Below are 26,978 nucleotides of genomic sequence, written 5' to 3' on the forward strand. Positions count from 1 at the left end.
AGATTGTTTTATCATTTTCAACTCATGGTTCAATTATGTTTACCTTTTGTCACCTTATATTTATGGAAATTCCTATCAACATATTGCCAAAACAGATGGGCGCGGCAACGTGCGCCTTCGATGATCTAGTAACATGTATATCAGATATAATTTTGTTGAGTTGCCAGCCTTCTTATCTGCCAAGTATCTAGGGCAGTTCCGCTTCTAGTGACCGTTCCCCTTACAATAGAAGCACTCAGTCTCAGGTTTGGGTCCAAACTTGGGTTTCTTCACTGGAGCGGTAACTGGCTTGCCATTTTGAAGTTTCGCTTCTTTCCCTTGCCCTTCTTGAAACTAGTGGTCTTGTTGACCATCAACACTTCATGGTTCTTCTTGATTTCTACCTCCGCGACCTTAAGCATTGCAAATAGCTCAGGGATCGTCTTCTCCATAACTTGTATGTTATAGTTCATCACGAAGTTCTAGCAGCTAGGTGGTAGTGATTGGAGAACTCTGTTTATCACTGTCTTATTAGGAAGATTAACTCCCACTTGATTCAAGCGAGTGTAGCACCCACACACTATAAGCACATGCTCACTAACTGAGCTATTCTCCTTCATCTTGCAGGCAAAGAACTTGCCAGATGTCTCATACCTCTCAACACGGGCATGAGCCTGAAACATCAATTTCGGCTCTGGAACATCTCATATGCTCTGTGGCATTCAAAATGTCTTTGGAGCCCCAATTTCTAAGCCATAAAGTATGGCACACTGAACTATTGAGTAGTCATCAGAACGTGCTTGCCAGATGTTCACAACATCCACAGACGATGCTAGACGGGTTGGCACATCGAGCGGTGCATCAAGGACATAAGCCTTCTGTGCAGTAGTGAGGACAATCCTCAGATTACGGACCTAGTTCGCATAATTTCTTACATTATCTTTCAACTTAATCTTCCTCTAGGAACGTATTAAAGTTCAGGGGAGCTACTACGCTAGCTATTGATCTACAACATAACTTGCAAAGACAACTAGACTATGTTCATTATAATTGCTTCAGTTAATCAAATTACTAGTGAACTCCCACTTAAATCAACATCCCTCAACTTGTCTAAGTATTACATGATCCAAATCAACTACGCAGGTCCGGTCATAACGTGAGATGGGGTCGTCATCAATGGTGAACATCTCCATATTGATCACATCTACTATATGACTCATGTTTGACCTTTCGGTCTTCCATGTTCCGACGCCATGTCTGTACATGCGAGGCTCGTCAAGTTTAACCCAAGTATTACGCATGTGTAAAACTGACTTACATCCGTTGTATGCGAACGTAGAGTCTATTACAAACAATCATCACAAGGTGCTTCGAAACAATGAACTTTCGCAACGGTACAAACTTAGGGAGAACACTGTTTATCTTGAAATTTAGTGAAGGGATCATCTTATAATGTTGCTATCGTCATAAATAAAATAAGATGCATAAAAAGATAAACATCACATGCAATGAATATGTGAGACGATATGGCCATTATCATCTTGTGCTTTTGATCTCCATCTCCAAAGCACTGGCATGATCTCCATCATCACCGGCATGATATCATGATCTCCAACGTCACCGGCATGACACCATGATCTTCATCATCTTGATCTCCATTATCGTGCCGTCATGTGGTGTTCTGTGCCAACTATTGCTTCTACGACCATTGCTAACTCATAGTGATAAAGTAAAGCAAGAACATGATGTTTGATGAGTGACACACAGGTCATACAATAAATTAAAGGCAACCCTATGGCTCCTGCCGGTAGCCGTACTCATCGACATGCAAGTCGTGAACCTATTGCAAAACATGGTCATCTCATATATCAAGATATATCACATCACGTTTGGGCCATACCACATCACAACATGCCCTGCAAAACAAGTTAGACGCTCTCTACTTTGTTGTTGCAATTTTTACGTGGCTGCTAGGGCAAACTATAAGAACCGTTCTTATCTATGCAAAACCAAAATGGTGATATAAAAGTTGCCTTTTAACCTTCTACAAGGGCCGCCGTTGTCAAGACAGATTCAACTAAGGTGGGAGAGACACACACCCGCAAAGCCACTTCTATGCAATACAAGTTACATCGCAGTCAGTGGAACCGGTCTCTTGTGCGAGGACAAGTAAGGTTGGTCCGAGCCGCTTCATCCCACAATACCGCCGAATCCAAATAAGACAAAGGAAGTAAGCAATTTGAACGTCAACGCCCACAACATATTTGCTTTCTACTCGTGCATATACATCTATGCATAGACCTAGCTCTGATACCACTGATGGGGAATGAAGCATGAAAATCAAAAAAATTCCTACGAAACACCTAAGATCTAATCTAGGAGATGTATAGCTACGAGAGGGGAGTGTGTCTACATACCTTTATAGACTGAAAGCATTAGCATCATAATGCGATTGATGTAGTCGTACTTTTTTTTGAACATTAAAATAGCAGGAGAGGCTCCTACTGTTGCTTTATTAAAACAAGGGGCATTTACATTTTACATTTTGTACAGAGCCAAAGGGCTAAGCAAGAAAAGAAAGAAGGCTACATATTATACAGAGGGGTTTTGGTGAAGAGCCAAGTCTTGAATTAGGCCTTGGATAAAAGTATTGATATCTCCCTTTGTCCTAAATGTTAGGATCTCCAGATCTTTCTTAAACATCCTCAACCAGTCCGGGTGTGAGGCCACCTCACCATCAAATAGAACTTTATTTCTTTGTTTTCAGATATTCCAAGCTGCAAGAATTGTGACTTCTTTGAATGCAGGCTTGTGCCAAGATGTGTGAGAGGCATCAAACATTGCTTGGATATCAGTGTCATTCCCGCATTGAATTCCAATTGTTTCCCAGCACCTGTTAGCAAATTGACACTCGTAGAAAAGGTGTTTGTTTGTTTCAAGCTCACCCAGGTTACACATCATACAAGAATGATCATCACCAATATTAAAGTGTCTTCTTAGGAGCATATCTCTTGTGTTGACCATGTCCATCAACATGAGCCAAGCAAAAACTTTGTGTCTCATGATGCATTTAGATTTCCATATTGAAGTTATATAGCTTGGGGCTGTTACATTTCTAAAGAGGAACTTGTAGAATTTTTTGGGTTTGTATTGTTCATCTCCCCAACATAAAATCCACTCGTCGACACCCATTTGTTGTAGAGTCATAGTGTTTATTACGGGCATGATGTCATCAAGTTCTGATCTTGCTTCAATAGACAAAGGTAGATGGAACAGCGTAGCAGGATCTGGATTGGAGTGAAATTGCCCAATGACATGTCTTCATCTTGGGCATACGAGTAAAGATGATTATGAGAAATTGAGAGGACTGTATCCCCCTGCCATAAGTCTTTCCAAAAGAGCACAGTGTCACCAGCTCTAGGTATGCATAACGTGATGCCTCTGAAAATATCCATTAAGGAAAAAACATCCATCCACCAAAACGACCCACAAGGTGCTTTTGCATGAGGCACACCCTGATCATAATATGCATGCCAAATCAGCATGACCCAAGGAACATCAACTTTGTGAATGAACTTGTGTAGGTATTTGAGCAGTAACACCTTGTTTTGTGCTTTGAGATCCAGAACCCCTAAGCCACCTTTTTTCTTAGGTCGGCAAACCAAATCCCAAGCTGCCAAGGAATGTGTTTTAGCATCTCGATCAGTATCTTTTCTCCATAGACAGTGGCGCCTTGCCAGATCAAATATATCAATCAACTTCAATGGGAGCTTGAGGACGCACATGGCAAATGAAAGAAGCGATGAAAGTGCAGAATTAATAAGTTGAACTCTCTCACCATAAGATAGCCAGATGGCCGTACCAGTTAATCTTTTTTCAATTCTATCAACAAGGGGCATCAATTCTCTTATAGTTGGTCGTGTGGTACCCACAGGAAGTCCCAGGTACGTGAACGACATGCTTCCAACTTGGCAACCAATTTCCAAAGCTAGCTGCGTGCTTTCTCATCATTAATGGGCATCAATTGTGATTTTCCATAATTTATTTTTAGCCCAGTTGCCCTCGCATAAGAATCAAGAATAGCTTTAATGGTATGCAGCTAGTCAACATCAGCCGGCAGCACAATGATTGTGTCGTCAGCGTATTGAATAACTGGATATTGTTCTGATGCAGGCTCTTCAATTGGTAACTGAATATGTCCTTCCTCCCAAGCTTTGTTGATTAGAGATTGTAGAAGGTCCGCAGCAATAACAAACAAAAGAGGAGAGACTGGGTCTCCTTGATGAACACCTCTTTTACATTTGAATTCTTTACCAGGCACTCCGTTTAAAAGAATTGAAGATGTTTCAGATTCCAGGAGCATTTTTATCCACTTGCACCAACGGTCATCAAACCCTTTGCACTTGAGAATGTTGAGAATGAAGTCGTGTTCCATGGTATCAAATGCTTTCTCAAAGTCTAGTTTTAGAATAACTATTTCTTTCCCGGATTGTTTGCATTGATGAAGATATTCGAAGGCCCAACCCAAGCAGTCTTGAATTGTGCGGGATTTGATGAACCCATACCGGTTACGGTGAACAATTTTAAAAATCCATTTTTGCAATCTTTCAGCTAGAATTTTTGTTAAGACTTTGAGCACACAATTAAGAAGGGATATCGGTCGGTAGTTGATACGTCTCTGTCGTATCTATAATTTTTGATTGTTCCATGCCAATATTATACAACTTTCATACACTTTTTGGCAACTTTTTATACTATTTTTGGGACTAACATATTGATCCAGTGCCCAGTGCCAGTTCCTGTTTGTTGCATGTTTTATGTTTCGCAGAAACCCAATATCAAACGGAGTCCAAACGGGATAAAAACGGATAAAGAATTATTTTGGAATATTTATGATTTTTGGGAAGTAAAATCAACGCGAGATGGTGCCCGAGGGGGCCACGAGGCAGGGGGCGCGCCCTGAACACTCGTGGGCACCCCGTAAGGCGGTTGACGCTCTTCTTTTGCCGCAAGAAAGCTAATTTTATGAGAAAAATCTGGGCGAAAGATTTAACCCAATCGGAGTTACGGATCTCCGGATATAAAAGAAACGGTGCCAGGGCAGAATCGGAGAAGGCAAAAATAGAGAGAGACAGAGAGACAGATCCAATCTCGGAGGGGCTCTCGCCCCTCCCACGCCATGGACACCATGGACCAGAGGGGAAACCCTTCTCCCATCTAGGGAGAAAGTCAAGGAATAAGGAGGGGGGCTCTCTCCCCCTCGCTTCCGGTGGCGCCGGAGTGCCGCCGGGGGCCATCATCATCACCGCGATCTACACCAACACCTCCGCCATCTTCACCAACATCTCCATCACCTTTCCCCCTCTATCTACAGCGGTCCACTCTCCCGCAACCCTCTGTACCCTCTACTTGAACATGGTGCTTTATGCTTCATATTATTATCCAATGATGTGTTGCCATCCTATGATGTCTGAGTAGATTTTCGTTGTCCTATCAGTGGTTGATGAATTGCTATGATTGATTTAATTTGCTTGTGGTTATGTTGCTGTCCTTTGGTGCCCATCATATGAGCGCGCGCGTGGATCACACCATAGGGTTAGTTGTATGCTGATAGGACTATGTATTGGAGGGCAAGAGTGACAGAAGCTTCTACCTAGCATAGAAATTGATGCATACGGGATTGAAGGGGGACCAATATATCTTAATGCTATGGTTGGGTTTACCTTAATGAACGTTAGTAATTGCGGATGCTTGCTAATAGTTCCAATCATAAGTGCATAGAATTCCAAGCCAGGGATGACATGCTAGCAGTGGCCTCTCCCACATAATACTTGCTATCGGTCTAGTAAAGTAGTCAATTGCTTAGGGACAATTTCGCAACTCCTACCACCACTTTTCCACACTCGCTATATTTACTTTTTTGTGTCTTTATCTAAACAGCCCCTAGTTTTAATTTATGTGCTCTTTATTATCTTGCAAACCTATCCAACAGCACCTACAAAGTACTTCTAGTTTTATACTTGTTCTAGGTAAAGTGAACGTCAAGCGTGCGTAGAGTTGTATCGGTGGTCGATAGAACTTGAGGGAATATTTGTTCTACCTTTAGCTCCTCGTTGGGTTCGACACTCTTACTTATCGAAAGAGGCTACAATTGATCCCCTATACTTGTGGGTTATCAAGACCTTTTTCTGGCGCCGTTGCCGGGGAGGAATAGCGTGGGGTGAATATTCTCGTGTGTGCTTGTTTGCTTTATCACTAAGTAATTTTTATTTGATGTTCTTAGTTGTTTTCTATCTTTAGTTATGGGTAGGAAACGCAAAATACCAAAAAAATTAGTTGTACCTACTGAACCAATGGGTGAAGAACCACTTAAAATCTATCGTACTCCTGAAGCTTATTACTTGGATCATCTTCGATCCCTATGTGCTCGTGCTGAAACCCCAACTAGCTTAGTTGATGGCAGATCTTTAGATGAGCATGCTTGTTATGTTCGACACCGCATATCTGAAAAAAGGAAACTTTTACTGGGTCAAATTCATCGTTTGCAATGCTATGCTTGGAATTTATGTGAAATATATGATATTACTTGTTGTTCTGAAGACCCTAAGAAACACCTTCCCTACCAATGTTTATTTAGTGATAATGAAATCGTATCTTCTTATGCTAAAGGTGTTTATAATTACTATGATGTTCAACAAATTGAAGAATTTGTTGCTTTTAAGGGTGCTTATGAAATTGCTTCTTTGATTGAAAAGTATGGTGCTACTCTTTACAAATCTGAAAATTTTGCCATACTTAAATATTGTTATGATAATTATGCTTCTAATGCCTATGTTAAACCATATATTGAGGACTCCTCCGCTGTCCATGAAGAGACTAATATTTTGCAGGAGTCTATGGAAGAAGAAATTGATAAAACTGTGAGCTCATTGGATGAAAAAGATGAGGAGGAGAGCGAAGAACAAAAGGAGGAAGAGCGGATTAGCTACCCGTGCCCACCTTCTAATGAGAGTAACTCTTCAACTCATACATTGTTTAATTTCCCTTCGTGCTTACCGAAGGATGAGTGCCATGATGATTGCTATGATCCCTTGAATTCGTTTGAAATATCCCTTTTTGATGAACTTGATGCTTGATATGCTTGTGGCCAAGATGCCAATATGAATGATGCTTATGGAGATGAACTTGCTATAGTTCCTTATGTTAAACATGAAATTGTTGCTATTGCACCCACGCGTGATAGTCCTATTATCTTTTTGAATTCTCCCGACTACACTATATCGGAGAAGTTTGCACTTATTAAGGATTATATTGATAGGTTGCCTTTTACCGTTGCACATGATGATTTTGATAGATATAATATGCATGTGCTTGCTGCTCCTACTTGCAATTATTATGAGAGAGGAACTATATCTCCACCTCTCTATGTTTCCCACACGATAAAATTGCAAGAAACTGTTTATACTATGCATTGGCCTTTACTATGTGTGAATGAATTGTTCTTTTATGACATGCCGATGCATAGGAAGAGAGTTAGAATTCGTAATTGCTTGATATATGTTGCTTTGTGCTCACAACTAAATGCCAAATCATTGTTAATTAAAATTGGCTTTGATATACCTTGGGATCCGGGTGGATTCACTACTTGAGCACTATATGCCTAGCTTAATGGCTTTAAAGAAAGCGCTGCCAGGGAGACAACCCGGAAGTTTTAGAGAGTCATTTATTTTTGTTGAGTGCTTTTATAAAGTTTAAAAACAAAAAAATAAAGAGGGGAACCTAAAACTTTTTCAAAAAGAAAAGCGAAAGTGAGAAAGACAAGCATTGTTGAAGTGGGAGCTAGCCTTGAACTTTGTTCATGCTCACGGAAACTTTGTGAATCTTGATTACAGAAACTTTTCAATAAAATTAATTATCCCCTTGTACAATTCCATTGTATTATAAAAATAATGTGCCAAGGTTTGCCTTTAGGATGTTTACAATGCTTGTTGGTCTGTACGGTGCAGGACAGAAACTTTGGCTGTAGTGCGCGATTTTTAATTTTTTACTGGAATGTCAAACGGTTCTGATTCTTTTTGCACTGTATTTATATAGAAATTGTTTATTTTTACTAATTTTGGCAGAATGTTTTAAGTATCAGAAGTATGGTGAATGTTCAGATTATTACAGACTGTTCTGTTTTAGACAGATTCTGTTTTTGATGCATAGTTTGCTTGTTTTGATGAAACTATCAATTCCTATCAATGGATTAAGCCATGAAAAAGTTATATTACAGTAGACACAATGCAAAAACAAAATATGAATTGGTTTGCAACAGTACTTAGAGTAGTGGTTTGCTTTGTTATACTAACGGATCTTACCGAGTTTTCTGTTGAAGTTTTGTGTGGATGAAGTGTTCGAGGATCGAGGAGGTCTCGATGTGAGAAGAAGGAAGAGAGGAAAGAGCTCAAGTTTGGGGATGCCCAAGGCACCCCAAGTAAATATTCAAGGAGACTCAAGCGTCTAAGCTTGGGGATGCCCCGGAAGGCATCCCCTCTTTCTTTAACAAGTATCGGTATGTTTTCGGATTCGTTTCATTCATGTGATATGTGCAGATCTTGGAGCGTCTTTTGCATTTAGTTTTCATTTTCTTTTATGCACCATGCTGGTATGAGACAGTCCTTGGTTGATTTATAGAATGCTCTTTGCACTTCACTTATATCTTTTGAGTATGGCTTTATAGAATGCTTCATGTGCTTCACTTATATCATTTGAAGTTTGGATTGCCTGTTTCTCTTCACATAGAAAACCGCCATTTGTAGAATGCTCTTTTGCTTCACTTATATTTGTTATAGCGTGGGCATATCTTTTGTAGAAAGAATTAAACTCTCTTGCTTCACTTATATCTATTTAGAGAGATGACAGGAACTGGTCATTCACATGGTTAGTCATAAAATCCTACATAAAACTTGTAGATCACTGAATATGATGTGTTTGATTCCTTGCAATAGTTTTGCGATATAAAGATGGTGATATTAGAGTCATGCTAGTGGGTAGTTGTGGATTGTAGAATTACTTGTGTTGAGGTTTGTGATTCTCGTAGGATGCATGTATGGTGAACCGTTATGTCACGAAGTTGGAGCATGAGGTATTTATTGATTGTCTTCCTTATGAGTGGCGGTCGGGGACGAGCGATGGTCTTTTCCTACCAATCTATCCCCCTAGGGGCATGCGTAGTAGTACTTTGCTTCGAGGGCTAATAAACTTTTGCAATAAGTATATGAGTTTTTTATGACTAATGTGAGTCCATGGATTATACGCACTCTCACCCTTCCATCATTGCTAGCCTCTCCGGTACCGTGCATTGCCCTTTCTCACCTCGAGAGTTGGTGCAAACTTCGCTGGTGCATCCAAACCCCGTGATACGATATGCTCTATCACACATAAGCCTCATTATATCTTCCACAAAACAGCCACCATACCTACCTATCATGGCATTTCCATAGCCATTCCGAGATATATTGCCATGCAACTTCCATCATCATCATATACATGACTTGAGCATTTATTGTCATATTGCTTTGCATGATCGTAAGATAGATAGCATGATGTTTTCATGGCTTATCCGTTTTTTGTTGTCATTGCTATGCTAGATCATTGCACATCCCGGTACACCGCCAGAGGCATTCATATAGAATCATATCTTTGTTCTTGTATCGAGTTGTAATATTGAGTTGTAAGTAAATAAAAGTGTGATGATCATCATTATTAGAGCATTGCCCCAGTGAGGAAAGGATGATGGAGACTATGATTCCCCCACAAGTCGGATGAGACTCCGGACGAAAAAATAAATAAGAGAAGGCCCAAAAAAACAAAAAAAATGAGAGAACAAAGAGAGAAGGGGCAATGTTACTATCCTTTTACCACACTTGTGCTTCAGAGTAGCACCATGTTCTTCATATAGAGAGTCTCTTGAGTTATCACTTTCATATACTAGTGGGAATTTTCATTATAGAACTTGGCTTGTATATTCCAACGATGGGCTTCCTCAAATGCCCTAGGTCTTCATGAGCAGCAAGTTGGATGCACACCCACTTAGTTTTCAGTTTGAACTTTCATACACTTATAGCTCTTAGTGCATCCGTTGCATGGCAATCCCTACTCCTCGCATTGACATCATTTGATGGGCATCTCCATAGCCCATTGATTAGCCGCGTCGATGTGAGACTTTCTTCCTTTTTGTCTTCTTCACATAACCCCCATCATCATATTCTATTCCACCTATAGTGCTATGTCCATGGCTTGCGCTCATGTATTGCGTGAGGGTTGAAAAGGCTGAAGCGCGTTAAAAAGTATGAACCAATTGCTCGGCTTGTCATCGGGGGTGTGTAGGATGTGAATATTTTGTGTGGTGAAGAAGGAGCATAGCCAGACTATATGATTTTGTAGGGATAACTTTCTTTGGCCATGTTATTTTGAAAAGACATGATTGCTTTATTAGTGGCCTTGAAGTATTATTGTTTTGATGTCAAATGATAGACTATTGCTTTGAATCACTCGTGTCTTAATATTCATGCCATGATTAGATACATGATCAAGATTATGCTAGGTAGCATTCCACATCAAAAATTATCTTTTTATCATTTACCTACTCGAGGACGAGCATGAATTAAGCTTGGGGATGCTGATACGTCTTCGTCGTATCTATAATTTTTGATTGTTCCATGCCAATATTATACAACTTTCATATACTTTTTGGCAACTTTTTATACTATTTTTGGGACTAACATATTGATCCCGTGCCCAGTGCCAGTTCCTGTTTGTTGCATGTTTTATATTTCGCAGAAACCCAATATTAAACGGCGTCCAAACCGGATAAAAACGGACGGAGAATTATTTTGGAATATTTATGATTTTTGGGAAGTAAAATCAACGCGAGACGGTGCCCGAGGGGGCCACGAGGCAGGGGCGTGCCCCAGGGAGGCAGGCGCGCCCTGGACCCTCGTGGGCACCCCGTAAGGCGGTTGACACTCTTCTTTTGCCGTAAGAAAGCTAATTTTATGAGAAAAATATGGGCGAAAGATTCAACCCAATCGGAGTTACGGATCTCCGGATATAAAAGAAACGGTGCCAGGGCAGAATCGGAGAAGGCAGAAACGAAGAGAGACAGAGAGACAGATCCAATCTCGGAGGGGCTCTCGCCCCTCCCACGCCATGGAGACCATGGACCAGAGGGGAAACCCTTCTCCCATCTAGGGAGAAGGTCAAGGAAGAAGAAGAAGGAGGGGGGCTCTCTCCCCCTCGCTTCCGGTGGCGCCGGAGTGCCGCCTGGGGCCATCATCATCACCGCGATCTACACCAACACCTCCGCCATCTTCACCAACATCTCCATCACCTTTCCCCCTCTATCTACAGCGGTCCACCTCCCGCAACCCGCTGTACCCTCTACTTGAACATGGTGCTTTATGCTTCATATTATTATCCAATGATGTGTTACCATCCTATGATGTCTGAGTAGATTTTCGTTGTCTTATCGGTGGTTGATGAATTGCTATGATTGATTTAATTTGCTTGTGGTTATGTTGCTGTCCTTTGGTGCCCATCATATGAGCACGCGCGTGGATCACACCATAGGGTTAGTTGTATGCTGATAGGACTATGTATTGAAGGGCAAGAGTGACAGAAGCTTCTACCTAGCATAGAAATTGATGCATATGGGATTGAAGGGGGACCAATATATCTTAATGCTATGGTTGGGTTTTACCTTAATGAACGTTATTAGTTGCGGATACTTGCTAATAGTTCCAATCATAAGTGCATAGAATTCCAAGCCAGGGATGACATGCTAGCAGTGGCCTCTCCCACATAATACTTGCTATCGGTCTAGTAAAGTAGTCAATTGCTTAGGGACAATTTCGCAACTCCTACCACCACTTTTCCACACTCGCTATATTTACTTTTTTGTGTCTTTATCTAAACAGCCCCTAGTTTTAATTTACGTGCTCTTTATTATCTTACAAACCTATCCAACAGCACCTACAAAGTACTTCTAGTTTTATACTTGTTCTAGGTAAAGCGAACGTCAAGCGTGCGTAGAGTTGTATCGGTGGTCGATAGAACTTGAGGGAATATTTGTTCTACCTTTAGCTCCTCGTTGGGTTCGACACTCTTACTTATCGAAAGAGGCTACAATTGATCCCCTATACTTGTGGGTTATCAGTAGTCATTAACTGTTCCAGGCGTACCCTTCTTAGGAATCAGTGTTATCAATGAGGTATTAAGGCAGTTAATATTTATCTTTCCTTCCCAGAAATCCTGACACGGAGTATAAAAATCCTCCTTAATAATCTCCCAGCACACTTTCAGAAATTGGCCATTAAAACCGTCCGGCCCCGGAGCCCTATCAGCAGGTATGAGTTTGATGACCCTGTCAATTTCCTCAGTAGTAAAATGCTCAGATAATTCAGATAATCCAGGGTATTCTTGGATTAATTCAGATAATCCAGTGTAGTCGTACTCTTCACGATCCAATCCGATTTAGTGCCGAATGGATGGCAGCTCCGAGTTTAGCACACGTACGGCTTAGTGGCGTCCTCTCCTTCTTGATCCAGCAAGCGAGGGAGAGGAGGTATATGAGATCGAAACCAACATGACGGCGTGGTGGTGGAGCGGAACTGCAGCATGGATTCGCCAAGCGTCTGCGCGAGGTGGAAGAGGTGTAACAGGAGGGAGACTGGCAAGGGTGGAAGGGTGGTTGCCCCCAATGCCTCGCCGCCTTTATATAGGCCTCGAGGGGGCTAGTGGTTTGCCGTACAGGCCCCTAGGGTCGTTGGCCAAGGGGGGAGGAAGGAAATCCCTCCTTTCCTTCCCCGCCAATCGTTATACCTCTTTTTAGGGATCCTGAACTTATCCCTTTGGGATATAATACTATTCCTTTTAAGGGAGGATCTTGGTGCGCCTAGACCATGGGTGTGGGGGGGGGGGCTTTCCCCACTACCCACGTCCATGTGGGTCCCTGATAACCCACAAGTATAGGGATCAATCATAGTCCTTTCGATAAGTAAGAGTGTCGAACCCAACGAGGAGTAGACGGAAGTGACAAGCGGTTTTCAGCAAAGTATTTTCTGTAGGCACTGAAATTGTCGGTAACAGATAGTTTGATAGCAAGATAATTTGTAACGAGCAATAAGTAGTAATAGTAAAAAAGTGTAGCAAGGTAGCCCAATCCTTTTTATAGCAAAGGACAGGCCGAAACGATCTCTTATAATAAGCAAAGCATTCTTGAGGACACACGAGAATTTCGTCCAGTCACTTTCATCATGTTTGTTTGGTTCGTGTTCATTACTTCAATAAATTGATATGTGGGTGGACCGGTGCTTGGGTACTGTTCTTACTTGAACAAGCCACCCACTTATGATTAACCCCTCTCGCAAGCATTCGCAACTACGAAAGAAGAATTAAGATAAATCTAACCATAGCATTAAACATATGGATCCAAATCAGCCCCTTACGGAATAGCGCATAAATTAGGGTTTAGGCTTATGTCACTCTAGCAACCCATCATCTAATAATTACTCCACATGCATTCCCTTAGGCCCAAAAATGGTGAAGTGTCATGTATTCGACGTTCACATAACACCACTAAGGGAAACAACAACATACATATCTTTCAAAATATCGAACGAATACCAAATTCACATGATTACTTATGACAAGACTTCTCCCATGTCCTCAAGAACAAAAGTAACTACTCACAAATCATGTTCATGTTCAAGATGAGAGGGGTATTGAATAGCATAATGGATCTAAACATTTAATCTTCCACCAAATAAACCAACTAGCATCAACTACAAGATGTAATCAACACTACTAGCAACCCACATGTACCAATCTGAGGTTTTGATACAAAGATTGAATACAAGAGATGAACTAGGGTTTTGAGATGAGACGGCGGGTGTTCTATTTCAACACACCAACAAAGTGGTCTAGAGGTTAACACCAACAGAGCACTGGTGTAACACATCCTATCATAGTGTAGCGGAGCACACTCCCTTCAAAGCCTTATATGGGTATCAACCTCGTCCACTTGGCATTTCGGCACATGCATCCACCAATTAATGAGTTACACGAGTTAGTCTCGGATAGAGCTATGATCTCCAAAAACATTTGAAGAGAGCGCAGGAGCGCATTAAACGACAAGCAGACAAACAATCAAAGTGAGCAATAGTTTGAGGTGGGGGGTCAAGTGTATTTGAAAGATGTAGCCGTATCTTTAGAATTCACTGGCTGCTCGCTGGAACCAGAAGCTGGCATTTAAGTTCTATGGACCTTACCAAGTATCGCAAAAAGTGGGTATGGTGTACTAGAAGCTTCAGCTTCCGGTTAATTCCAAGATTCACAATGTGATCCATGTTTCTCAATGGAAGAAACACCTATCACCTTCAACAATCGTTGAGAAAAATATGGGAGTCATAGTACCTCAAGAGATGTCTCTTCTCTGATCGCTACCTTCTTACAATCAAAGCCCATCCAACATGGCAGCAAACTCAAGCCCCAGATGAAGGTTCGTTGGTGCAACCGTCCAGACACTTAGGATACTTGGGAAGATGTGTTTGCTTTCGACGCTTGCTTCCCTACTCTCACGGCTTGGGGTCAAGCCGCGCCTGAAAGAGCGGGGAGTGTTATGTGGTGGCCCAGCCCAGGAAGGCGGCCCAAGGCTTCTGAACGCAACCGTGGGTTGGCCAGGGCTAGGAAGCAGGAGAAGCTAACTGGCGGGAGGAATATATAAGAGACAAAGAGGTGGTCGACAGAGGCAATGAAGAACAGAATATCAACTAGTTTTCCCCTTTTCCATTTCAAACTTGTATCCAAGTCCAGTTGATTGTTCCACTTGTATTGGATCTTCCGGTTTATATAAGTGCGTGCATAACACATAGCGTCTCCACACGGGAGCTCCTATAGCGACCCGAAGCAACCGAGGGGGGGAGGGGGACTGGGCATGCCCATTTGCTGGCACTGAAACGGCTCGGTGTAAAAATCCAGAAAATCAAAGCGCTTCCCATGGATCGAACGCGAGACCTCCAACTAGGATCGAGTGTGGCTAGCTAATCGAGTTGTTGAGCGTTTGCGATTGCTTGGCAACGTGAATCTTTAAGAATTAACTCTAGCGATAGATCCGAACATTTTTTTTTTGACATTTCTGAACAATTGTTCAAAAAGCGAAACATTTTTCTATATTCCGAACAAATTTTGAAAATATCAAACCATTTTTGCAATTGTGAACAACTTTTGAAGTTCTGAACATTTTGTTGAAAATGTGAACTAAATTTTCATATCTAGAACATTTTTTTGGAAAAAGTGAACAATTTTTAAAATTCTAAACAATATTTGAAAATGCAAACATTCTAACTTTATTTGAATGTATGAATGTTTTTTAGAATAAGCGAATATGTTTTGAAAACTAAATTTTATGAATTTCTGCTCATTTTCTAAAATAATTGAACAAAACATAAAAATAGGAACGTTTTTTAAATTTTGAAAATATAAACATTTTCTAAAATTTCGAACATTTTTTGAACACCTGTGCATTTTAAAATATAAACTTGAAAAAGAAAAAAGGAAAAGGAAAAAGAATGAAAAAAGAAAAAAGAAACAGAAAAGGAAAAGGACATGTCGTTTGGCTCAGTCGGGGGCGCCCCTGCCGATGCGAAGCGTGCTCTGCGACTCTGTCAGTAGGGTATCGCTGCAAAGCGTGGCCAACGCCCGTTGCGAGTTGGGCTTGCCCGCTGCGGTCCTGCCGCCCGGAGCTTGCGCGCTTCGGTGCTGTAGGTAGACGAGGTCAGTCATCTGCTCAAAATTACTGCTAGCACAACTCCAAACCCGTTCAACTCGCCAGCCGCTCCAGCTGCCTCGTCTCCCATGTGCCATCGCCTGACAGCAACGCTCGAGGCATACACAAAGACTTGTGGCATCCAGGTGCCCAAGTCTTCCCTAGGGTAAAGGGGACAAGAGTTGACACACGCGGTTTAACAGCCTGTTCCCCGGTGCTTCCGACGAGCCAAACGACATGTCCTTCCACCCATAAATAAACGGACTTCAACTACTACTACACTTGGTTAGTCAATGTCAATTGGTGATTATTAGGGAATCAATCACGTACGCGAAACATTTCCAACTCCAAGCTGGCAAGTTTGTTACGTATATAAAACACATCGGCCACTCGCATGAACGATCAGGACACCCGCCCTCTCCCTCCCCTCCCCTCCCCATCGAGCCGAGCCCCACCCACCCCGCCATCGCCATGTCCTGCTGCTGCGGCAGCCTCAAGTACTGCTGCAAGTTCTTCGGCGGCTTGCTCGGCGCCCTCTTCCCGATCGGCGTCATCATCCTCATCTACTGGGCCATCTTTCAGCCCCACCAAATCCGCGCCACCGTCGGCTCCGCCACGCTCACCGGCCTCACCGTCACCAATGCCTCCGTCGTATCCTACCGCCTCGCCGTCACCCTCGACATATACAACCCCAGCCTCCGCGTCGGCATCTACTACGACACGCTGGACGCCGAGCTCAGCTACCGCGGCGCATCGCTCGGCGGCCCCGCCGTTGGCGCTTCCACGGCGTCCCCGGCCGAGTTCTACCAGCGGAGGAAGAGCTGGGAGACGGTGAAGGTGGAGTTCGACGGGAGCAGTGGCGGCATCCTCCCCGGCGACGTTGCTGCGGAGCTGGAGAAGGAGATGGGTCGGGGGACGGTGAGCTTGGAGGTCGCCGTGGACGCGCGGGTGAGGTACAGGTTCAACACCATCAAGATTCGCCAGAAGCCCAATTTGTGGTGCTCGCTCACCATCCCGGTTAAGCCGGATCAGGGCCGCGGCGTCGGCGGCGCTCTTACCTCCGGCGACCGCTGTAGCGTCAAGTATTGATCACCACAATTACAATCGCTGTCGGTGAAGGAAGCTTGACTTGCGCACTTCCTTCGGTTTGCATCTTTTTCATGTTTCCTTTGGAGATTAGCGTGCTAGTTTCATCGGTTTGTGTTTTGTGTAAAGATTTGCATTATTTGGGATGGTGATCGTCCCCTGTATTATCACAGTTATCGAAACTTCGTTGCGTTCTTAAATTATTCATCTCGACAAGTGGTGTGGCAATGGTATAAACATGCTTCATACGCACGTTGTAAGGTCAACCCAAGGCGCCGACGCAAACAGTGCGAAATTTGTCTCCTTTTTGTCCTTTGGATTGGCAGTAGGGTGGCGTCCGTTGTTGGCCGTGCATGTCTGTAGCGTGTAAACTGACCGACCCATTTGATCCGTCTAGTCAAAAAAATTGTCAATTTTTCTTTATTTGGCATTCTATACATATAAATCAACTAGAGAAATAAAAATAAAACATTAACAAACAAGTCATATAGTTTTTGGCTCTACAGACAAGACAAGGAGGTCATCGGACGAAAGTGTAAGGTGGGCTGGAAGGTAGTCACCACACCGGAGCGCACCGGGGACTGGGCATCCACGACCTGGCCAATTCGCTCGTGCCCCGCGGCTCTGGTGGCTTTGGCTCTCCTGGACGCAGCCAGCCCGCCCGTGGGTAGGCACGAGCATCCCTTGCGACGCTATCGATCGCGCCCTGTTCACTGCCTGCACGGTGGTCACCATTGGCGGCGCCACAACGGCCTCCTTCTGGTCCTCCTCGTGGCTCGGCGGCAAGCAGCTGTGTGTGGCACACCTAGTGGTTTTCGCCCAATCCATCAGAAAGAACAGATCAATCCGGGAGGCATTGCATCACGACAGATGGATTCTGGACCTTCGACATGGTGACCATGACAGTATCATGCATCTGGTGCTCCAACTGGCTAGGGAGATACGAAGCGACAGAATCACACTAGAAGAGGGGAGGGTGGACACGATCAGATGGACTCTTTGCAGCTCTGGACAGTACACCGCGCGCTCCGCCTACGATGCACAGTTTGGCGACCGCCCGGCACTCAACTTCAGAACATCAATCTGGAAGGTTTGGGCACCGGGCAAGATCAAAATGTTCCTTTGGCTACTCCACTTGGGCAGGCTCTGGTGCAACGGCAGACTACAGCGACGAGGCTGGGACAATAGCTACTTCTGTCAGTTGTGTGTGAGGAACCTCGAGACCTCGTCGCACCTCTTCTAGGAGTGCCCGTTCGCCATCGAGGCTTGGAACAAAGTGGCAACCTGGGTTGGTTGCAATGCCCTGGCACACACCATCTAGTGCATGGGCAAAACAACGGCCGAGCGCGTCTAGATGATCATCGACGGAGCAACTCCAGGCACAAGGAAGGGAACCAAATCGATGCTCTCCTTGGTCGCCTGACACATTTGGCTCGAGCGCAATGCGTGCACCTTCAGGGGGAAGACTCCAAGCGTGAGAAACATCACCGAAGCCTGCCGCCGGGACATGGAGCAATGGAGGATAGCCGGAGCAAAATGCATCGAGCACCCCTTCGGGGACATGCCATGAGAAATCGCGAACTGACTAAGTTGCTAGCTTAGGAGCCCGCTAAACTGGCAATGTACTTTTCTTTTTCACCCCATTGATCACTAGATCAACACTTGTTTTCCGCTCTCTTCCTGCTAATGAAATGAAAGCCAGTAATGGCCCTTTCAAAAAATATAGTTTTTACAACACAATAAAGAAAAAATCTCAGAACCTACAACCGAATGAATTTAAAAGTATAAGAAATACATGTTGGAAATATGCCCTAGAGGCAATAATAAATGGTTATTATTATATTTCTTTGTTCATGGTAATTGTCTATTATTCATGCTATAATTGTATTGTCCGGAAATCGTAATACATGTGTGAATACATAGACCACAACATGTCCCTAGTAAGCCTCTAGTTGACTAGCTCGTTGATCAACAGATAGTCATGGTTTCCTGACTATGGACATTGGATGTCATTGATAACGGGATCACATCATTAGGAGAATGATGTGATGGACAAGACCCAATCTTAAGCATAGCATAAAAGATCGTGTAGTTTCGTTTGCTAGAGCTTTTCCAATGTCAAGTATCTTTTCCTTAGACCATGAGATCATGCAACTCCCGGATACCGTAAGAGTGCTTTGGGTGTGCCAAACGTCACAACGTAACTGGGTGACTATAAAGGTGCACTACGGGTATCTCCGAAAGTGTCTGTTGGGTTGGCACGGATCGAGACTGGGATTTGTCACTCCGTGTGACAGAGAGGTATCTCTGGGCCCACTCGGTAATGCATCATCATAATGAGCTCAATGTGACTAAGGCGTTAGTCACGGGATCATGCATTGTGGTACGAGTAAAGAGACTTGCCGGTAACTAGATTGAACAAGGTATTGGGATACCGACGATCGAATCTCGGGCAAGTAACATACCGATTGACAAAGGGAATTGAATACGGATTGATTGAATCCTCGACACCGTGGTTCATCTGATGAGATCATCGTGGAACATGTGGGAGCCAACATGGGTATCCAGATCCCGCTGTTGGTTATTGACCGGAGAGGCGTCTCGGTCATGTCTGCATGTCTCCCGAACCCGTAGGGTCTACACACTTAAGGTCCGGTGACGCTAGGGTTGTAGAGATATATGTATGCGGAAACCCGAAAGTTGTTTGGAGTCCCGGATGAGATCCCGGACGTCACGAGAGGTTCCGGAATGGTCCGGAGGTGAAGAATTATATATAGGAAGTCAAGTTTCGGCCACCGGGAAAGTTTCGGGGGTTACCGGTATTGTACCGGGACCACCGGAAGGGTCCCGGGGGTCCACCGGGTGGGGCCACCTATCCCGGAGGGCCCCGTGGGCTGAAAGTGGAAGGGAACCAGCCCTTAGTGGGCTGGGGCGCCCCCCTTGGGCCCCCCCCCCTGCGCCTAGGGTTGGGAACCCTAGGGGGGAGCTTCCCCCTTGCCTTGGGGGGCAAGGCACCCCTTCCCCCCCACTTGGCCGCCGCCCCCCCCCCTTTGGATCTCATCTCCAGGGCCGGCGCCCCCCCAGGGGGCCTATATAAAGGGGGGGAGGGAGGGCAGCAACCTACAGCCTTGGGCGCCTCCCTCCTCCCCTGCAACACCTCTCTCTCTCTCGCAGAAGCTCGGCGAAGCCCTGCCGGAGACCCGCTACATCCACCACCACGCCGTCGTGCTGTTGGATCTCCATCAACCTCTCCTTCCCCCTTTCTGGATCAAGAAGGAGGAGACGTCGCTGCACCGTACGTGTGTTGAACGCGGAGGTGCCGTCCGTTCGGCACTCGGTCATCGGTGATTTGGATCACGGCGAGTACGACTCCGTCATCCACGTTCATTGGAACGCTTCCGCTCGCGATCTACAAGGGTATGTAGATGCACTCCTTTCCCCTCGTTGCTAGTAGACTCCATAGATGCATCTTGGTGAGCGTAGGAAAATTTTAAATTATGCTACGATTCCCAACAGTGGCATCATGAGCCAGGCCTATGCGTAGTTACTATGCACGAGTAGAACACAAAGCAGTTGTGGGCGTTGAGTTTGCCAATTCTTCTTGCCGCTACTAGTCGTTTCTTGTTTCGGCGGCATTGTAGGATGAAGCGGCCCGGACCGACCTTACACGTACGCTTACGTGAGACAGGTTCCACCGACTGACATGCACTAGTTGCATAAGGTGGCTAGCGGGTGTCTGTCTCTCCTACTTTAGTCGGAACGGATTCGATGAAAAGGGTCCTTATGAAGGGTAAATAGAAATTGTCAAATCACGTTGTGGTCATACGTAGGTAAGAAAACGTTCTTGCTAGAAACCTACAAACCACGTAAAAACTTGCAACAACAATTAGAGGACGTCTAACTTGTTTTTGCAGCATATGCCTTGTGATGTGATATGGCCAGAATATGTGATGAATGATATATGTGATGTATGAGATTGATCATATTCTTGTAATAGGAATCACGACATGCATGTCGATGAGTATGACAACCGGCAGGAGCCATAGGAGTTGTCTTTATTATTTTGCATGACCCGCGTGTCATTGAATAACGCCATGTAAATTACTTTACTTTGTTGCTAAACGGTTAGCCATAGAAGTAGAAGTAATCGTTGGCGTGACGACTTCATGAAGACACAATGATGGAGATCATGATGATGGAGATCATGGTGTCATGCCGGTGACGAAGATGATCATGGTGCCCCGAAGATGGAGATCAAAGGAGCATGATGATATTGGCCATATCATGTCACTATTTGATTGCATGTGATGTTTATCATGTTTTTGCCTCTTATTTGCTTAGAACGACGGTAGTAAGTAAGATGATCCCTTATAATAATTTCAAGAAAGTGTTCACCCTAACTGTACACCGTTGTGTAGGTTCGTTGTTTCGAAGCACCACGTGATGATCGGGTGTGATAGATTCTAACGTTCGAATACAACGGGTGTTGACGAGCCTAGCATGTACAGACATGGCCTCGGAACACACGCAATACACTTAGGTTGACTTGACGAGCCTAGCATGTACAGACATGGCCTCGGAACACGGAGGACCGAAAGGTCGAGCATGAGTCATATAGAAGATACGATCAACATGGAGATGTTCACCGATCTTGACTAGTCCGTCTCACGTGATGATCGGACACGGCCTAGTTGAATTCGGATCATGTTTCACTTAGATGACTAGAGGGATGTCTATCTGAGTGGGAGTTCAAAAAAAATTTGATTAGATGAACTTAATTATCATGAACTTAGTCTAAAATCTTTACACTATGTCTTGTAGATCAAATGGCCAACGTTGTCCTCAATTTCAACGCGTTCCTAGAGAAAACCAAGCTGAAAGATGATGGCAGCAACTATACGGACTGGGTCCGGAACCTGAGGATCATCCTCATAGTAGCCAAGAAAGATTATGTCTTAGAAGCACCGCTAGGTGAAGCACCAATCCCAGAGAACCAAGACGTTATGAACACTTGGAAATCACGTGCTGATGATTACTCCCTCGTTCAGTGCGGCATGCTTTACAGCTTAGAACCGGGTCTCCAAAAGCGTTTTGAGAAACATGGAGCATACGAGATGTTCGAGGAGCTGAAACTAGTTTTCCAAGCTCATGCCCGGGTCGAGAGATATGATGTCTCCGACAAGTTCTTCAGCTGTAAAATGGAGGAGAACAGTTCTGTTAGTGAGCACATACTCAGAATGTCTGGGTTGCATAACCGCTTGTCTCAGCTGGGAGTCAATCTCCCGGATGACGCGGTCATTGACAGAATCCTCCAGTCGCTTCCACCAAGCTACAAGAGCTTTGTGATGAACTACAATATGCAGGGGATGGAAAAGACCATTCCCGAGGTATATTCAATGCTGAAATCAGCGGAAGGGGAGATCAGAAAAGAACATCAAGTGTTGATGGTGAATAAAACCACTAAGTTCAAGAAGGGCAAGGGTAAGAAGAACTTCAAGAAGGACGGCAAGGGAGTTGCCGCGCCCGGTAAACCAGTTACTGGGAAGAAGTCAAAGAATGGACCCAAGCCCGAGACTGAGTGCTTTTATTGCAAGGGAAGTGGTCACTGGAAGCGGAACTGCCCCAAATACTTAGCGGACAAGAAGAAGGCCGGCAACACCCAAGGTATATGTGATATACAAGTAATTGATGTGTACCTTACCAGTACTCGTAGTAGCTCCTGGGTATTTGATACCGGTGCGGTTGCTCGTATTTGTAACTCAAAACAGGAACTACGGAATAAACGGAGACTGGCAAAGGACGAGGTGACGATGCGCGTCGGGAATGGTTCCAAGGTCGATGTGATCGCCGTCGGCATGCTACCTCTGCATCTACCCACGGGATTAGTTTTAAACCTCAATAATTGTTATTTAGTGCCAGCTTTGAGCATGAACATTGTATCTGGATCTCGTTTAATTCGAGATGGCTACTCATTTAAATCCGAGAATAATGGTTGTTCTATTTATTTGAGAGATATGTTTTATGGTCATGCCCCGCTGGTCAATGGTTTATTTTTGATGAATCTTGAACGTGATGTTACACATGTTCATAGTGTGAATACCAAAAGATGTAAAGTTGATAACGATAGTCCCACATACTTGTGGCACTGCCGCCTTGGTCACATTGGTGTCAAGCGCATGAAGAAGCTCCATGCAGATGGACTTTTGGAGTCTCTTGATTACGAATCATTTGACACGTGCGAACCATGCCTCATGGGTAAGATGACCAAGACTCCGTTCTCCGGAACAATGGAGCGAGCAACCAACTTATTGGAAATCATACATACCGATGTGTGCGGTCCAATGAGTGTTGAGGCTCGCGGAGGATATCGTTATGTTCTCACTCTCACTGATGATTTAAGTAGATATGGGTATGTCTACCTAATGAAACACAAGTCTGAAACCTTTGAAAAGTTCAAGGAATTTCAGAGTGAGGTTGAGAATCAACGTGACAGGAAAATAAAATTCTTACGATCAGATCGTGGTGGAGAATATTTAAGTCACGAGTTTGGTGCACACTTAAGGAAATGTGGAATAGTTTCACAACTCACGCCGCCTGGAACACCTCAGAGAAATGGTGTGTCCGAACGTCGTAATCGCACTCTATTAGATATGGTGCGATCTATGATGTCTCTTACCGATTTACCGCTCTCATTTTGGGGTTATGCTTTAGAGGCTGCCGCATTCACTTTAAATAGGGCTCCGTCGAAATCCGTTGAGACGACACCGTATGAATTATGGTTTGGGAAGAAACCTAAGCTGTCGTTTCTAAAAGTTTGGGGATGCGATGCTTATGTCAAGAAACTTCAACCTGAAAAGCTCGAACCCAAATCGGAAAAATGCGTCTTCATAGGATACCCTAAGGAAACCATTGGGTATACCTTCTACCTCAGATCCGAAGGCAAGATCTTCGTTGCCAAGAACGGGTCCTTTCTGGAGAAGGAGTTTCTCTCGAAAGAATTGAGTGGGAGGAAAGTGGAACTTGATGAGGTGATAGTCACCCCTTCCGAACCGGAAAGTAGCGCAGCGCGGGAAAATGTTCCTGTGGTGCCTACACCGACTGGGGAGGAAGTTAATGATGGTGATCATGAAGCTTAGGATCAAGTTACTGAACTTCGTAGGTCCACAAGGACACGTTCCGCACCAGAGTGGTACGGCAACCCTGTCCTGGAAATCATGTTGTTAGACAACAGTGAACCTTCGAACTATGAAGAAGCGATGGCGGGCCCGGATTCCGACAAATGGCTAGAAGCCATGAAATCCGAGATAGAATCCATGTATGAAAACAAAGTATGGACTTTGACTGACTTGCCCGATGAGCGGCGAGCCATAGAAAACAAATGGATCTTTAAGAAGAAGACGGACGCAGATGGTAATGTGACCATCTACAAAGCTCGACTTGTCGCTAAGGGTTATCGACAAGTTCAAGGGGTTGACTACGATGAGACTTTCTCACCCGTAGCGAAGCTGAAGTCCATCCGAATCATGTTAGCAATTGCCGCATACTATGATTATGAGATATGGCAGATGGACGTCAAAACGGCATTTCTTAACGGCTTCCTTAAGGAAGAGTTGTATATGATGCACCCGGAAGGTTTTGTCGATCCTAAGAATGCTAACAAAGTATGCAAGCTCCAACGCTCAATCTATGGGTTGGTGCAAGCATCTCGGAGTTGGAACATTCGCTTTGATGAGATGATCAAAGCGTTTGGGTTCACACAGACTTATGGAGAAGCCTGTGTTTACAAGAAAGTGAGTGGGAGCTCTGTAGCATTTCTCATATTATATGTGGATGACATACTATTGATGGGAAATGATATAGAATTCTTGGAGAGTATAAAGGCCTATTTGAATAAGTGTTTTTCAATGAAGGACCTTGGAGAAGCTGCTTATATATTAGGCATCAAGATCTATAGAGATAGATCAAGACGCCTCATTGGTCTTTCACAGAGTACATACCTTGACAAGATATTGAAGAAGTTCAATATGGATCAGTCCAAGAAGGGGTTCTTGCCTGTATTGCAAGGTGTGCAGTTGAGCACGGCTCAATGCCCGACCACGGCAGAAGATATAGAAGAGATGAGTGTCATCCCCTATGCCTCGGCCATAGGGTCTATTATGTATGCCATGCTGTGTACCAGACCTGATGTAAACCTTGCCGTAAGTTTGGTAGGAAGGTACCAAAGTAATCCCGGCAAGGAACACTGGACAGCGGTCAATAATATCCTGAAGTACCTGAAGAGGACTAAGGATATGTTTCTCGTTTATGGAGGTGAAGAAGAGCTCGTCGTAAAGGGTTACGTCGACGCTAGCTTCGACACAGATCTGGATGACTCGAAGTCACAGACCGGATACGTGTATATTTTGAATGGAGGAGCAGTAAGCTGGTGCAGTTGCAAGCAAAGCGTCGTGGCGGGATCTACATGTGAAGCGGAGTACATGGCAGCCTCGGAGGCAGCACAGGAAGCAGTCTGGATGAAGGAGTTCATTACCGACCTAGGGGTGATTCCAAATGCGTCGGGCCCAATGACTCTCTTCTGTGACAACACTGGAGCTATTGCCCTTGCGAAGGAGCCCAGGTTTCACAGGAAGACCAGGCATATCAAGCATCGCTTCAACTCCATTCGTGAAAGTGTTCAAAATGGAGACATAGATATTTGTAAAGTACATACGGACCTGAATGTAGCAGATCCGTTGACTAAACCTCTCCCTAGGGCAAAACATGATCAACACCAGGACGCAATGGGTGTTCGATTCATCACAATGTAACTAGATTATTGACTCTAGTGCAAGTGGGAGACTGTTGGAAATATGCCCTAGAGGCAATAATAAATGGTTATTATTATATTTCTTTGTTCATGGTAATTGTCTATTATTCATGCTATAATTGTATTGTCCGGAAATCGTAATACATGTGTGAATACATAGACCACAACGTGTCCCTAGTAAGCCTCTAGTTGACTAGCTCGTTGATCAACAGATAGTCATGGTTTCCTGACTATGGACATTGGATGTCATTGATAACGGGATCACATCATTAGGAGAATGATGTGATGGACAAGACCCAATCCTAAGCATAGCATAAAAGATCGTGTAGTATCGTTTGCTAGAGCTTTTCCAATGTCAAGTATCTTTTCCTTAGACCATGAGATCGTGCAACTCCCGGATACCGTAAGAGTGCTTTGGGTGTGCCAAACGTCACAACGTAACTGGGTGACTATAAAGGTGCACTACGGGTATCTCCGAAAGTGTCTGTTGGGTTGGCACGGATCGAGACTGGGATTTGTCACTCCGTGTGACGGAGAGGTATCTCTGGGCCCACTCGGTAATGCATCATCATAATGAGCTCAATGTGACTAAGGCGTTAGTCACGGGATCATGCATTGCGGTACGAGTAAAGAGACTTGCCGGTAACGAGATTGAACAAGGTATTGGGATACCGACGATCGAATCTCGGGCAAGTAACATACCGATTGACAAAGGGAATTGAATACGGATTGATTGAATCCTCGACACCGTGGTTCATCCGATGAGATCATCGTGGAACATGTGGGAGCCAACATGGGTATCCAGATCCCGCTGTTGGTTATTGACCGGAGAGGCGTCTCGGTCATGTCTGCATGTCTCCCGAACCCGTAGGGTCTACACACTTAAGGTCCGGTGATGCTAGGGTTGTAGAGATATATGTATGCGGAAACCCGAAAGTTGTTCGGAGTCCCGGATGAGATCCCGGACGTCACGAGAGGTTCCGGAATGGTCCGGAGGTGAAGAATTATATATATGAAGTCAAGTTTCGGCCACCGGGAAAGTTTCGGGGGTTACCGGTATTGTACCGGGACCACCGGAAGGGTCCCGGGGGTCCACCGGGTGGGGACACCTATCCCGGAGGGCCCCGTGGGCTGAAAGTGGAAGGGAACCAGCCCTTAGTGGGCTGGGGCACCCCCCTTGGGCCTCCCCCCCTGCGCCTAGGGTTGGGAACCCTAGGGGGGAGCTTCCCCCTTGCCTTGGGGGGCAAGGCACCCCTTCCCCCCACTTGGCCGCCACCCCCCCCTTTGGATCTCATCTCC

The 26,978-nt window shown here is 44.6% G+C and overlaps 1 protein-coding gene across 1 annotated transcript; it reads left to right on the plus strand.

Moving 5' to 3' along the window:
- Positions 1 to 16,191: 16,191 nt before the first annotated feature.
- LOC109763536 (NDR1/HIN1-like protein 10) lies at positions 16,192 to 17,073 on the plus strand. Its single transcript, XM_020322380.4, has one exon. It carries the CDS (start codon positions 16,259 to 16,261, stop codon positions 16,874 to 16,876), a length of 618 nt encoding a protein of 205 aa, XP_020177969.1. The 5' UTR covers positions 16,192 to 16,258; the 3' UTR covers positions 16,877 to 17,073.
- The last annotated feature ends 9,905 nt before the right edge of the window (positions 17,074 to 26,978 follow it).

The sequence above is a fragment of the Aegilops tauschii genome, chromosome 5, assembly GCF_002575655.3.
Source record: "Aegilops tauschii subsp. strangulata cultivar AL8/78 chromosome 5, Aet v6.0, whole genome shotgun sequence".
Lineage (NCBI taxonomy): Eukaryota > Viridiplantae > Streptophyta > Magnoliopsida > Poales > Poaceae > Aegilops > Aegilops tauschii.

Excerpts from the sequence above, each read along its gene's own strand:
- LOC109763536 (XM_020322380.4), top strand. The coding sequence starts at position 16,259 with ATGTCCTGCTGCTGCGGCAGCCTCAAGTACTGCTGCAAGTTCTTCGGC.